Source organism: Leishmania mexicana, chromosome 19, assembly GCF_000234665.1.
Source record: "Leishmania mexicana MHOM/GT/2001/U1103 complete genome, chromosome 19".
Taxonomy (NCBI): Eukaryota; Euglenozoa; class Kinetoplastea; order Trypanosomatida; family Trypanosomatidae; genus Leishmania; species Leishmania mexicana.
This window is the reverse complement of record NC_018323.1, coordinates 144,969-157,572: the sequence shown is the minus strand read 5'-3', so window position 1 is coordinate 157,572 and position 12,604 is coordinate 144,969. Positions and strand designations below refer to the sequence as shown.

At 59.9% G+C, this 12,604-nt stretch overlaps 2 protein-coding genes across 2 annotated transcripts in view; both read right to left on the bottom strand.

Moving 5' to 3' along the window:
- Positions 1-3,977, bottom strand: part of LMXM_19_0380 (conserved hypothetical protein) — a gene marked incomplete at both ends in the record, with an annotated part of 6,198 nt that extends 2,221 nt beyond the window's left edge. Inside the window, one exon of the mRNA XM_003874167.1 lies at positions 1-3,977. This exon is cut by the window's left edge and continues 2,221 nt beyond it. Within this exon, the coding sequence (XP_003874216.1) occupies positions 1-3,977 (3,977 nt within the window).
- A 3,546-nt stretch (positions 3,978-7,523) lies between these two features.
- On the bottom strand, positions 7,524-10,955 carry LMXM_19_0370 (conserved hypothetical protein; the record flags this gene model as incomplete). The annotated part of the gene is made up of 1 exon (XM_003874166.1): positions 7,524-10,955. The coding sequence occupies one exon, from the start codon at positions 10,953-10,955 to the stop codon at positions 7,524-7,526; it is 3,432 nt and encodes a 1,143-aa protein (XP_003874215.1).
- Positions 10,956-12,604: the final 1,649 nt, after the last annotated feature.

Below are 12,604 nucleotides of genomic sequence, written 5' to 3'. Positions count from 1 at the left end.
GTGCAACGCTCGCTGGCAAGTCGCTCGCTGCGCGTTACGTACAGGGCAAAGTTCTGCCACAGCGCAAAGTAGCGACGGCGCAGCTTCCACGGCTGAACGAGCGACGAGGAAAGCGGCTCCACCACACCCCATTCTCGGCTCTCCGCTGCGGAGGCGGCAACGCGCCGACGCTGCAGCGCACACGTGCGCCACAGGTCAAACCAGCGGCGCCGGCGCGCGTGTGCCTGACTGCTCTGCGTTTTCTCTGTCAGAAGCCACAGCGCAGTCGACTGGGTTGCGACCCGTGTTGCTTTTCGGGTCAACTGGGCCAACGCGCAGCGGACCGGGGTGTAGGAGCTCTCGTTCATCGACAAGAGCAGTTTGTTGAACGACACGCTCTGACGCAGATGCGCCTGTCGGACTCGAAGGAACTCAAGCCAGCGGTTGTACGCACAGGCGAGCCGAGTGATCTGCTGTTGCCTCCCCATGACATCGGCCGCCAACGACCACACGCGCCGGCGTCCCTCACGCACTTCGCTGCAGACGGTGAGCAGCACCACGTCACTTGCCTGCAACTGCACCTCCCGCAGCACCTCCATTGCAGACATCTTCTTCCGCGCACGCGTCCAGTTCAGCCACCGTTGCGTGTAGCGACCGAGCAGCGTCACTGCGCAGCTCTCCGCTCGCGCCGCAATGGCGGCCTTTAAATCCGAACGCAACGCGCGGCGCTGGGCCCACTGCCGCCAACGCGCAAATACGCAGTACAACTGCCGGCGCACGTATACACGCTCCAGTACGAGCCCGCAGCGACGCATGTCGGACAACTCCATCTCCTCCAGCATGTCATTTGTTGCCTGGCTCGCCTGCTTGGCAAGGTTGAGCGCCCGCTGCTGCTGTAGCGGCTGCAGCGAGACGGCCGCGTTCAACTCACGCAGCGACGGTTGGCCCACACAATAGCTCGTGGCGGTTTGGTTGGGGCCATGCGCCATGGTGGTCCTATCAAACTGAGCAGCGCCCATAGCAACCGATGACAGGCCGCCGCTGCCGTTCAGTGACGTGCCCGGGGCCTCCTCGCCACACACGACGGCCGTCCACACGAAACGCCGCATCGGCGTCATGCGAAGCTGCACAAAAGTGGAAGAGAGAATCGTGGACGGTGACTGCATCTGGGAGAGCAACGGCAACTCGGCGCAATGGGTGTCGTACACAGCGAGGCCGCCGTCTAAGAAAGCGGTGTAGAGGCGGCCAACGCTGGCGTCATAGAGCACACTCGAGAGCGGCATGCGGCGCGACGAAGCCAACCCACGAATGTACTGGCCAGAAGGCAAGGCAAACACCTTCGCTGTGGCGTCGCGCGAGGCGCTCACGAGCAGGCGGTCCTCCACCACCGCGAGCGCTGTCACGCACTCGGTGTGCGCGTACTCGATGGGCCAGTTGAACGCGGTTACCGCGTCATACCCGGCAGCGATCAGCTGCATAAGCTGCATAGATGCCGCCGAGGGCAGCACGCGTTGCTGGTACAGGCGCAGCCACGATTCCAGTCGCTGCTCCAACGAGTTCGCGAGCCACCGCGTCCGCACCGGTGTCGGCTCGGCTGCCAAAGTCGCACTCTTCGTAACCCTCTTCCGTGCCCCCTTCTTGTGCTTCGCCCACATGCCGGCGGCCGGGGCGGCGGACGCGCTTTTCGCTTTCGTCTTTTTCGCCGCCCTTCCGCTGTTGGCCAAGACGATGGCGGCACCCCGCTTGGCTCGAAGGCCCTCCGCCCGCCTCTTTATGTCGCGCCTGAGATTTTGCGGTGTGCGTGATGTCGCAAAGGCGCCCCGGTCCGTATCTCCGTAGTGACCGTCCGCCACGGCCAGGGGTGTGGGAAAGCGAGGCGAGCGGGCAGCTGCGACGCCGCTCGTGCTCGCCGACACCGAGGTCCGAAACGGATGGCGAAAGACGCGTGGTGAGGGCACTCTGGACTTGCCGGCGCGCACTCCTCGACCCGCCTCTGCCGCGGCCTCTCCTCTGCGCAGCCCATGGAAAGACACCGAGCGGTTCGGCTGCCCTGCCGCAACAGGGACAGCGGTCGATGCCACCACCAGCGGCTGCGGCGGGGGCTCAGCTGTGGCCAAGTCCGTCGCATTGACCCTTTTAACGGCATTTGCTCGCTCCTCCTTTGTAATAGTGAGCTGGTCGCCGTGCACCGCGTCCCACATGCGCAGCGTCCCGTCGTCAGAGCCGCTGAAAGCGTACCCGCCAGTCGCGGTCGCCGCAAGCGCGCCGATGCTGCGCAGATTGCCCTTCAGTTTGTGCAGGTAAGACATGCTCGCGGCCTCCCACACGGCGATGGAGCGGTCGAGTGAGCCTGTGAGCAGGAGCGACTGCGTGGGGGCCGACTCATGCTTGCAGTGCAGCTCCGTGTCGGCACTGGTATGCAGGGAAAGGCGCGGGGCGCCTTGCACGTAGAGCAGACACGTCACGGCAGCCGTATGTGCGCGATGCTCCGCCGTTAGCTTCATCGTGACGGCATCGTAAACGCACAGCGTACCGTCCGTGTATCCGGCGACGACGCGGCTGCCACAGACTTCCGTCAGGGAGGTGATGACGGCTCGAGGGTCGCGGCGCGGAAGACTCGCCAGCACTTGATTGGGGTTCGCCATGCTACGCACCTCCAGTCCGCCATCCTGCTGAGCCAACCACAGAGACGTGTGCAAGCCCGATTTCACCAGCGGCTCCATGTTCGCGGCGAGCAGGCCACCGTCGGCAGCGAAAGATCGGCCCTTCAACCCAGCAGGCGCCGTTGCTCCAGTCGACCGCACGAGAGCAGACGCCGATGAAGAAGGCAGAAGACCGCGCGGGCGCGCTCCCTTGAGGAGCGACAACGCCCGACCCCGACCAGTGCTGCGCCCTGCCGTCCCACTACTGGCCATCGACGCCCCAGAGCCAGACACGCGGCGCCCCAATTGCCGCGGAGACCTAGCCGGTGCAGCGAGAGAGGAAGGATGACGGGCTGCCACCGTGTGATGAGGGGGCGCGTCAACGGCATGCTGCGCCTCGACCTCGACACCTTGCGCGCGCCCGTCAGGAGCGGCGGAGGGACTCGTGCGGCCGCCCTCAGCGGTCGCATCGGCGGCGGCGACACACACCGATGCCGCCGCCGTCCCCTTATGCGCTTTACCGCTGTGCCTGTGCGACGGCGCGGAACCGTCAGTGGTGAACGGTGCAGGACGTTCATGCGACGTAGCCGCAGCTGGCGTGCGTATCACCACTGGAGTCGCACAGCGGAAGCGTCCAATAAAGCTGCGCTGATGGGCTAAGTTGAGGTAATCCGCCTCCTTGCTCGACGGAAGCGGGCGGAGGTGAGAAAAGCTCGACGACTTTGGCGACGAGAGCGCAGCAGCCTGCTGTGACGACAAGGAACCGGAGAGGCCCCTCGCCTTGGTCGTCGAGTGGCTCGTGGAACGGCTCTGAAACGACTGCACCGACGGACAACGACCAGAAATGGACCAGGATGCGTGACCACCCGACATGACGATCGCTGACGCCACACGAGGACGTTGCTGCACGACGGATCCGGAGACAATGGTGGACACGGCCGTTGAGTCGCCGTCGAGCGAGTCGTCGCAGCTCCCCAACGGCGACGGCGACCGGAAAGCCATGGCGGGGCCTTCCGATTGAACACATGACTGCGCCAGCGCAGTCGATGTCAACACAGCAGTCGACACCACTGCATCCTCAGCGTCTGACACATGATCCTGCGACGGCGCACCCTGCGTGCCTGTTGGGGTGATGCTGATCGACTTCGAAGGCGAGGCAGAGGAAGTGAGCACCTCACGATGCAAAGCGGGCTGCAGAAACGGCGTTGTCGTGGTGGGCCGCCGGCTTGCCCTGCCTCTCCCCACACACGACGCAGTCGGGCGCAATGAGGTTTGTCTTCCTTGAGAACGACTGCGGTCACCGACGCCTCTCTGTGCTGCGTCTTGAGTATCATGACACAATGATGAGAGCGGCATTGTCGCACTCCCACAGCGAGGGAAGAGCCGAGTCCGTTGTACGTCTGTTGGCGTGCGTGTGAGTGAAGAAGTCTGGGAGAGAGAAAGGGGGCGCGGGGACTGCACTCTCGCGGCGAAGTAACGAATACACCCGAAGAGACGCCCAAGCGGGGTAGCGACAAGCGAACAACACCGAAAACTTCAAAAAAGCTCAAGAAGACTGACAATAAAGAGAACGAGGGGGAGCAGTGGAGTAAGAGAGGAGGTAGTGGTACACAACGAAGGCGGCATACCGAACACCGACAAGTACACACACACACACGCACAGAGAGAGAGAGACAGCGGCCGAAGAAAATCGGGGGTGGGGGGATGTGTGGGGTGGTGGAAGCAAAAATAAGAAGAGAACAAGAGCAGCCGGCAAGCAGACAAGAGCCAGGAGAACGTGAGAAGAGTGCACAGCCCACCTACAAAATGACAAGCGACAGGGAGTGACAACGTACGTTGTTATGTGTCTTCGTCTCTCTTCTCCAAGGGCTGCAGCAAGCCAAGAGGCGCTCGAGGGGAGAGAAGAGGAGGTGTTGGCGGTGGGTGGGCTGCTTGTGGATGTCTTTGACTTCTGATGCGGGTGCTGTGGTTGGCACGCTGGATGGCCATGTAATACAGGCACACGCGGCGCTAAAGAAAAAAAGAGCGAACAATGACAACAGAGAACTACGCAGCAACGACGAAGCGAAGAAAGCGAGTCCTGTGGATGCTATTTAACGAAGATGGTGACAACAAGGGGGTGCACCGGCACCCTTTTCCTCACCTCCACAAACTGCGTCCCTCTCTCCTCCGTCTGTGCCTGTCCGCCTGTGTTCAGACGGCACGTCGGCGCTTTCTCCCGCCCACGTTGTCACGCACACGCGAAGCAGATCTTCGCTGTTCCTTGGGAAAAATGGGGAGTGGTAGAGCAGGAAACAAAAAAATAAAAGAAAACCCCGAATGTGTTCGCGCTGAGCTGGCAGGTGTTTCGTCGTTTTGATGCGTGTGCGTGATGATGCTGATAAGCACTTGATACAGCGATGAGCGAAGGGACGTGGGCCGGGTGAGGAGGACGCCTTTTCTTCAGGATCTCTTTCGATGCACCGTGGATTCCGCCGCGCCCCTGCGAAGAAGAACAAAAAGAAAAAATGAGGTCGAAATGGGAGAAAGAACGCGATGCACGGGCGATGACGGCGTTTGGTTGGGATAAAAAAAAGGACACAGGTTTCGTCTACGTAAGCGGTGGCCCGCATACAAACCACTGAGAGAGGGAGATGAGAGGGAGGAGGAGAGCACAGGTAAAAATAAGGCGCACGAAGAGAAACAACCAACCGCCACCAAGATCGAGGCAAGGACTCGAACACCAGGGAAGGGAAACAGTCCGCAACGCAGAGAGAGAGGAAGGGGGAGGGGCAAGCAGCTATAGATGTATTTACGGTTGTGCGCGTGTTTATGTGATCGGTTTGAAGAGAAAGGGAAGTGCAGGGAAGAGAGGGAGGGGGAGGGGGAAGTCTATCGTTCACACGTTTGCCCTCTCACCTGCCATAGAGAGAGAGGGGCGAGAGGGGGTGGAAAGCGGAATGCGTGCAAGTACCCCCACACCACCTCCTGTGAATTGTTCCTGTGCGGAGTGTCAAGGTGCACTTGACGCTGCTGTGAGTACGTGGGTAGGGGAGTCCGTGCGTGTACTTCTTGCGATGTCGTCCTCTCTTTGTATCCCCTACCGGAACTAGTTCCGAGAAGATATGTGCGGGCGAGCGACCGAACAATCGAGCGGAGGGTGGTGGTGGCGGTGGTGCGTGCGTGATGGAGGCAGACGATTTCATCGACAAAGAGAAGTAGATAGAGAGCGTCGGGGGAGGGGGGAGGGGGAGGAGTTAAGGAGAGTAGAAGGACAGTCGCCGTGGTGCAAACGAAGCGTTCAGACATCATGCGTTTCGCATGCCCGTTCCCCGCCATCAGTACAGCGCACGCCCTCACGGGCGCACGCACAGTGAAGCGGAATGGAAGAGGGGTGTTGCACTACATACCACATGACACACACACACGCGCAGATACATGCACAGAGGAGAGTAAGAGAACAAGGAAGGAGAGAAGCACGCAAAGCACACGGCCAACTGATCAAGCTCGATCAACATATAAGGGCTCCTTGCCACGCAACCCCCCCCCCAATCGATGGGACCCAGTGAAGTCCATTGTGCCGCGCCGACGCTGAATCGCGTCCTCACTGGGCCCCACGCCCTTCTCTTTTCCTCCTATGCGGTGCGTAGGTTCATGGTTGTTCGCACGTGCCTATGGGGCGTAGACGTCCGGTCGACGTCCGCTTCTGCCGTGCTTGCACCGGCACCGACCATTTTGTGTCTATTCCGCCTCTGTCCATTTTCTTTTCTGTTGTTGGTATTCCTTCGTGGTGCTGTCAAAGGTGCTCTTTGCAAGCGTGGGGGTGTCTGGGTGTGTCCACCGCCTCCCTCTCCCCTCCCTCTGCCAGGAAAAAGAAAGTCAACTTCTCTCACACATACACACAGAGGACAACACCGTCGCCAGGGGATGGGGAGAGGGGGAGGGGTAGCAGTCGGCTGTGTTACCAACAAGACGAAAGTGGACGCCGAATGGCAGAAACAAAACAACAAGGGATCGAGGGACGGTTAGAAAGCGAGAGGGCACCGATGCGCCCCCTCGCGCACTCTCTCTCCAACATCACCCTCTCCCGTCATTGCCCATACAGACGCGCACGCACACGTACGACGGGAGACGGATATCGATAAACACCGAAGTATAGCACCGTTACCTTCAACGCAGGCAAACACGCACAGACATGCACCTTCACCGCCCTCATTTTCTACCTACACATACACACACCCCGCTGCCCACCCGCCTCCCGTAGAGGAGGAAGAGACGCAGCCGCATCATGGCCCAATGCGCGACACGGTCGCTGTTCCATCAGTATTTCTAGTGTGTGTGTGTGCGTCTTTCGCTCGCAGCAACGAAGAAAAGGGAAGCCATGGATGCACTGCACGTGGGGGGGGGGGCGTTGGCGTCGCTCTACCGAGCTCGCTCTGTGTAGGCGAAGGAGAGGAGAAGAAATCACCCAAATGAAACAGGAAAGGGACAAGAGAGGCACAGGCGCCGTGCCCAGCGACACAGGTCGCGAGAGAGAGGGAGGGAAGACGAAGACACGGAGAGACATCGGCAATCAAACAAACACACGAGCAAGCAGGTTACCCAAATAAAAAGAGGAGAGAGAAGAGAGAGGAGCATCGACAGCAGCAGCAGCGTCTTTGAAAGCCAAGTTACATACCACTCAGAGAAACAGCGCGCCTTTTTGGGGGAGGGGGAGGGGGAGGGAGACTGAAGTTATGTGCAGGAAGGTGGGGAGGCATGGACAAAGAAAGGACCGAGCAGCAGTCACACCACGGCTCGAACCACCCACACACACACACACACCCACACACCCACACACGCACAAAGAGATGTGGAGAGGAGACGCCCGCAAAAGAAGCACTCGCGATGTGCGTGCATTACTGCCGTCGAGTGAGTTCGCCGTCACGAGTCGGAGAGACGCGCCGACGCGAGAATGGCGGCCAGCGCACCCGCCGAGCTCGTTGATTTCTCGGTTGAGCGCGCGCCTGCCGATGGCTGTTTTCTCGCGCTAGCACCCTGCCGAGGGGCCCGCGCTGAAGGGTTGCAGCACAGCCCACCGTTCACGTCAGCCCCGGTGCATGCAGACTCGCGCGTCGTAGCACCAACTCGCGAGGCCGGCACTTCTCTCGTGGGCGTCGCGGAGGTGCCCTCCAAAGGCTGTGCGCCAGCACCGGAGGGCACAAGCGTGAGTCGCACGCCATTGTGCACCCTTGACTGCACTGAGGTGGCGATGGTGCTGTTTGAGTGTTGCCTGGGCGGCGACGGTTTCAGCGTAGTCATGCCCTGTCTTGGCACTATCTGTGGAAGTGAGCAATGACGCCGCAGGTCAGGCTGGGAGTGGCTTGTGTCGACCATGCTTACGCTCCTGCTCGACATCCAGAGGAGGTTTTCAGACGAATGCCTCGATGAAGACGACTTCAGCGGTGCCACAGTCGATGTGCTGCCCATGCTGCTGACACTGCCATCATCTGCATCGAGGGGGCTGGGGCGGTGGCGCGGTTCAATGACCTCCAGCTCGGGCAACAGCGCTGCTCTGGAGCTGTCTGCACTTTGGACCGCATTGACAGGCACTGTCAATGCGGTCGCTGGGAGCGACGGAAGTGTTGAAGGCGAACTCGCTGCCACGGAATTCTCTTCCGTGAGTTTTGCCTCCGGCGGGTGAGGGCGTGTGGTAGCTGCCCCGCCATCGGCGCTGCCTAGCGCAGCGCATGTGTGGCTCAGCGGCATCCGCGTGAGGATACCTGGTTGCAGGCGCCGCACAAAGCGCTCACCAGCCGAGGCCACGGTAGGGCTAGTTTTTGGCACGAATGTTTGGTTCAACGTTGGCGGCGACGCCTGCGGCTCTCCGGACGACAAGCTGTTGTGCAGAGGGGTCGCGGAGGGGGCGCGGGAGCTGCGGGTGGAGCGAAGGAGGGGCAGAAGCCCTTTGCACGTCGTGGTGCGATCGATGGCGGGCATCTGCATCTCTGGCTGCGTTGATTCCTTGCTATGGATCCTACTGGTCGCCGCGGGAATGTGCGTGGGCGCCGATAAACTTGAAGGAGCTGCAGAGGTGAAGCTCGCATCACTGGCGACTACAGCGGCGGCCGCCGCCTCAGCCTTCTCCTCCTCCAACTTTTTGCGCATGCGCGCGTACCAGTCCTCCGTGGTGGCCGCACCGCCCACACCGAGCCATCCACCACCGTCCCCACCGCCACCGCCGTTGGCGTTCACGGTGGTGCTCGTGTTTGCGTTTCCACCGCCGGTTCCAGAGGCACAAAATGCCACGAACCCAACGCCCCCGTCGAGGCCGCCAATGCCGGCAAACGCGCTTGAGTTGTTATTATCTATCTGTGATGCGTCGGCACCGACGGACGCGCCTCTCACAGAGGGGTAGGAGGAGTTGTTGCGCATACTTGCCGCCGCCAATCTATCATCAACGGTCGTCGATCTCATTGGCGCGTTCAGCTGGCGCAGCACCTCGTCAACGCGATTGCGGTGCTGCTCTCGTAGCCGGTTTTCCTCCTCGCTGTCGGTGCTGCTGCTGTAGCCGCCGGTTGGACTGAGTGAGTAGAAGCCGCTCGGCATGCGAGGCGGGAAGAAGGTGCCGCGGCGGGTGGTGGAGGACCTCTGGAAGGGGCTCTCGCCGCGAATCGAAGCGGCCGTTTGGCGGTCCATAGACTTGCTCAACGAGCTGGCAGCGACCGCGATGCGACTACGTGTTGCATGTTCCACCAGGGAGGGACACCAGGGTGCGCCGTTACCAACTTCGCACCAGCCCTGTGAAGCGCAACTCGACGTCTCCATCACCTCGAGCAGGGGTTTGTCCTCGGGGCGGCTAAGTCGACGCTGCGCCCCGCTGACACTGATATTGTGCTCTGACTTGCCGCTACCCATGTCGGGCACCGCCACAGCCAAGGGAAAGTCCATGCCCCAGTGTGTCAGCGGCGAGCTCAAACCGGCTGGCGGCACACTGATGCGCACCACGTCGTCGTCCGCTGCGATGGAATGCGCCGACTCCACACGGTCGCCACTGGCGAGGAAACCCGCGGCGCTGTTTGTGCATCGCTTTTCTCGGCTGCCGGGACGCATCTTACTGGCGCGCTGCGACAACGGGTCACCGTCGCATATGCTGGCGTTGCTATGACTGCGTTGAAGGCTATGGGTGCGAGAGCTGCGCAGAGAACAGACGTTCCCGTGCTGCGTGCGTCGCAGCAGGGCTACCTTGGCGTCTCGCAGGCTTCGCATGTTCTTTGAAACATGCAAGGAAGCATCAAGGTCACCCGCGTTTCGTGGCGTCTGCCCCTGGGGAGCGCGTGTGCTTCCAATCTGGAGAAGGCTCTGACTTGCCGACGTGGAGAGAGAGCTGCCGCTGATTAGTTTTTGCCGGTAAGACCGATTCCGCAGAGTGAACAACGTAGTCGCCTTGTCGTCAACGACGCTGCAGTAGGATCGCTGCAGCCGGTTCGGACTGCCGTTGCGATTCGCCATATCTGAGGACCCGAGAGGCACGAACTGCGCTCCGCTCGAGTCGAGACCCGCACCGTTCGTTACACTGCCGCCGTCAAGCCGCAGCGTCGCGTGCGGCGAGGCGCGGGACGACTGCGAGGTCAGCGGGGAGGCACAAAGCTCACGCCGACTGCGACTCTGAATGGTGCTGTTCACAACACTCGTCGATTGTAGGACACCGACGGCACCGCGGGGACTTCTACTCCCGCGCCTGTGCGACACGGAGGCGGTCTTCGGCGACGGCGTGGAGGGCCAGTCGCACCTACCGTTGTCCAGGCGCACGTCCTCGCTAAGGTCCACCTCGCCACTGTTGTTGTAGGAGCGCTGAAGAGGATTGCGCTCGGCTGAGCCGCTGGGAGCAGCGATTACGGTGCCCTGCGGTGCACTTCCCGAGCATGTCGCCGCCGAATGGGAGGTGCTGCTGACGGCGACGCTTTTGCGTGATTTCCCGTCACCTCCTCGGCGGGTTAGCAGTCCCGCCAACCGCGCGTAGCCGCGGCAGCTGGAGGTGATGCTGGAGCTGTTGAGTCGCGGCTTACAGCCACTGACTTCACGTGCTCGCATGGGTGAGATCTCCGTTGCGGAGAGCAGGCTCGAGGATCCGGCGCCGCCACCACCGACAACAATGTCGTCGCCGTTGGTCAGCTGAACTCCATGTCGGGAAAAGAGCGGGTTGTGTGGTTGGTCCGAGTCGGGGACCTCGGTGGACGACAGCGGGTGCAGCCATGACGCGGCACTGTCCCTCCGCGATCCCGAGGGCCTTGCTGAATCCTTGGTCAGTTGTACAGAGTCGACCGGCAACGGCGACTTGCTCTTCTCTACGGAGCCAGAGGGCAAGGTAGGCATCCTTTTTCGTTGCAGATTAGTGGTGACCACTAAAACTCCGAAAACTACCCTCCGTTGCTGCACAGCAGCGGGGTAGGCGTGCAGTATGTGTGCTCCGCGTGAAGGAGCACACAAGACCGAGAGACACGCGTGCGGTCGCCAGTATACGCACACAAAACAAAGCACAACGAGAAATAGAGGAGTTGTGGTGGTGGATTACAAGAACAGGAACAACAGCACAAAAAGAAAAACAGCAACGGCACAAGATCGAGGCACTGGCACCACCGGTACAACGCTGTTATATATATATACACGTGTGCGTTATCGGCTTATCTGTACATGCATATACATAGGCGTCGGTGCACGTGTATTGTTCAGGGCCACAGCAACGCAGAAAAAGTGATGGCTGTTTGGCGTTTCCCGTTTTCCTTTTCGTTTTTTTTTCGTTGGTCCTCGTTTGGGAAGCGAAGAGTGGAACGGGAGAAAAAAGGCGGAGAGGCCCCCCCCCCTCCCCCACCCCCACACACACAGAGGGAGAAGGGGAGAGGGGGGAGGGAGGGGAAGGGGGAGCACACCCACCACAGGTCGAGGAAAGATGGTAAAAAAAAAGATAAAAAAAATATATACGGTAAAACAAAACAAGAAAAAAAAACGCGAGGATCCGACAACGTAAAACGAAAAATAATAAAAATAATAAAAAAGAAAAAAGAAAAAAGAAACGATGCGCCAGTCACAAGCAGTCGTGGAGGGGAGGGGAGGGGAGGGGAGCGAACGGCACAGGCGCGGAAAGGGAGAACAACAGGAGAGATATAACTATGCAGAGAGAGAGAAGGAGAGGGCGTGTGTGCAACAGTGAGCGCTACCGAACAGAAAAATATAGAAGGTCACACATGCACTCATGCAGAGAGGTACATAGAAGTGACGCAGACTCAAAGACCAGCAGAGGAGAGGCAGCCGAGAAAAAGAAAAGGGGAGGGGGAGAGGGGGGACGCGACTTGAAAAAAAGCGAAGAAAGGCAACAACCACAACCACGAGAGAGACAGCATAAAAAACCAACGACCAATCACGGAGCGACGCGCACGCACACGTGCACACACGCACACACGTGGTGAAACAAACAAAAAAAAATAGAGGGAACGAAACGAAAAATGTGAAGGACAGACGGAGGGTGAGCGTGTGTGTGTGTGTGTGTGTGTGTGTGTGTCAGGGAGAGGGGGGGAACGAGGTGCGCTCGCTTTGGTGTTGCTTTTTTATCCGTCGTTGATGTGTGTGTGTATTGTCCTTCTGTTGTTTGGTGCTGTCTTGTGCGGGGGAAAGATGGTGGAAAAAAAAGTGAGGTGAAGTGAGGTAGAAGGGCTGATGAAGACAAGACCAAAGAGGAGGCTGAGGAGGACACGCAGAGAAACACCCAAACACAGTGGGGAGGAGGGGAGGAAGTGAAGGTATAGATAAGGACACGTAATGATAATCCGGGGGCCCGCGAAGACAACAAAAAAATTGACGAAAACAAAAGAAGAACAGTCAATGATCGAATCACATAACATGGAGGAGCTGGGGCGAACACGCGCGCGCAGGGTCCCCTGCAAACAGGAAGATAGAGCCTAGAGATTTCTCTCACGATTGGGAGGCATATAAAAAAAAGAAAACAGCGGAGAACACGAGAACGCGCA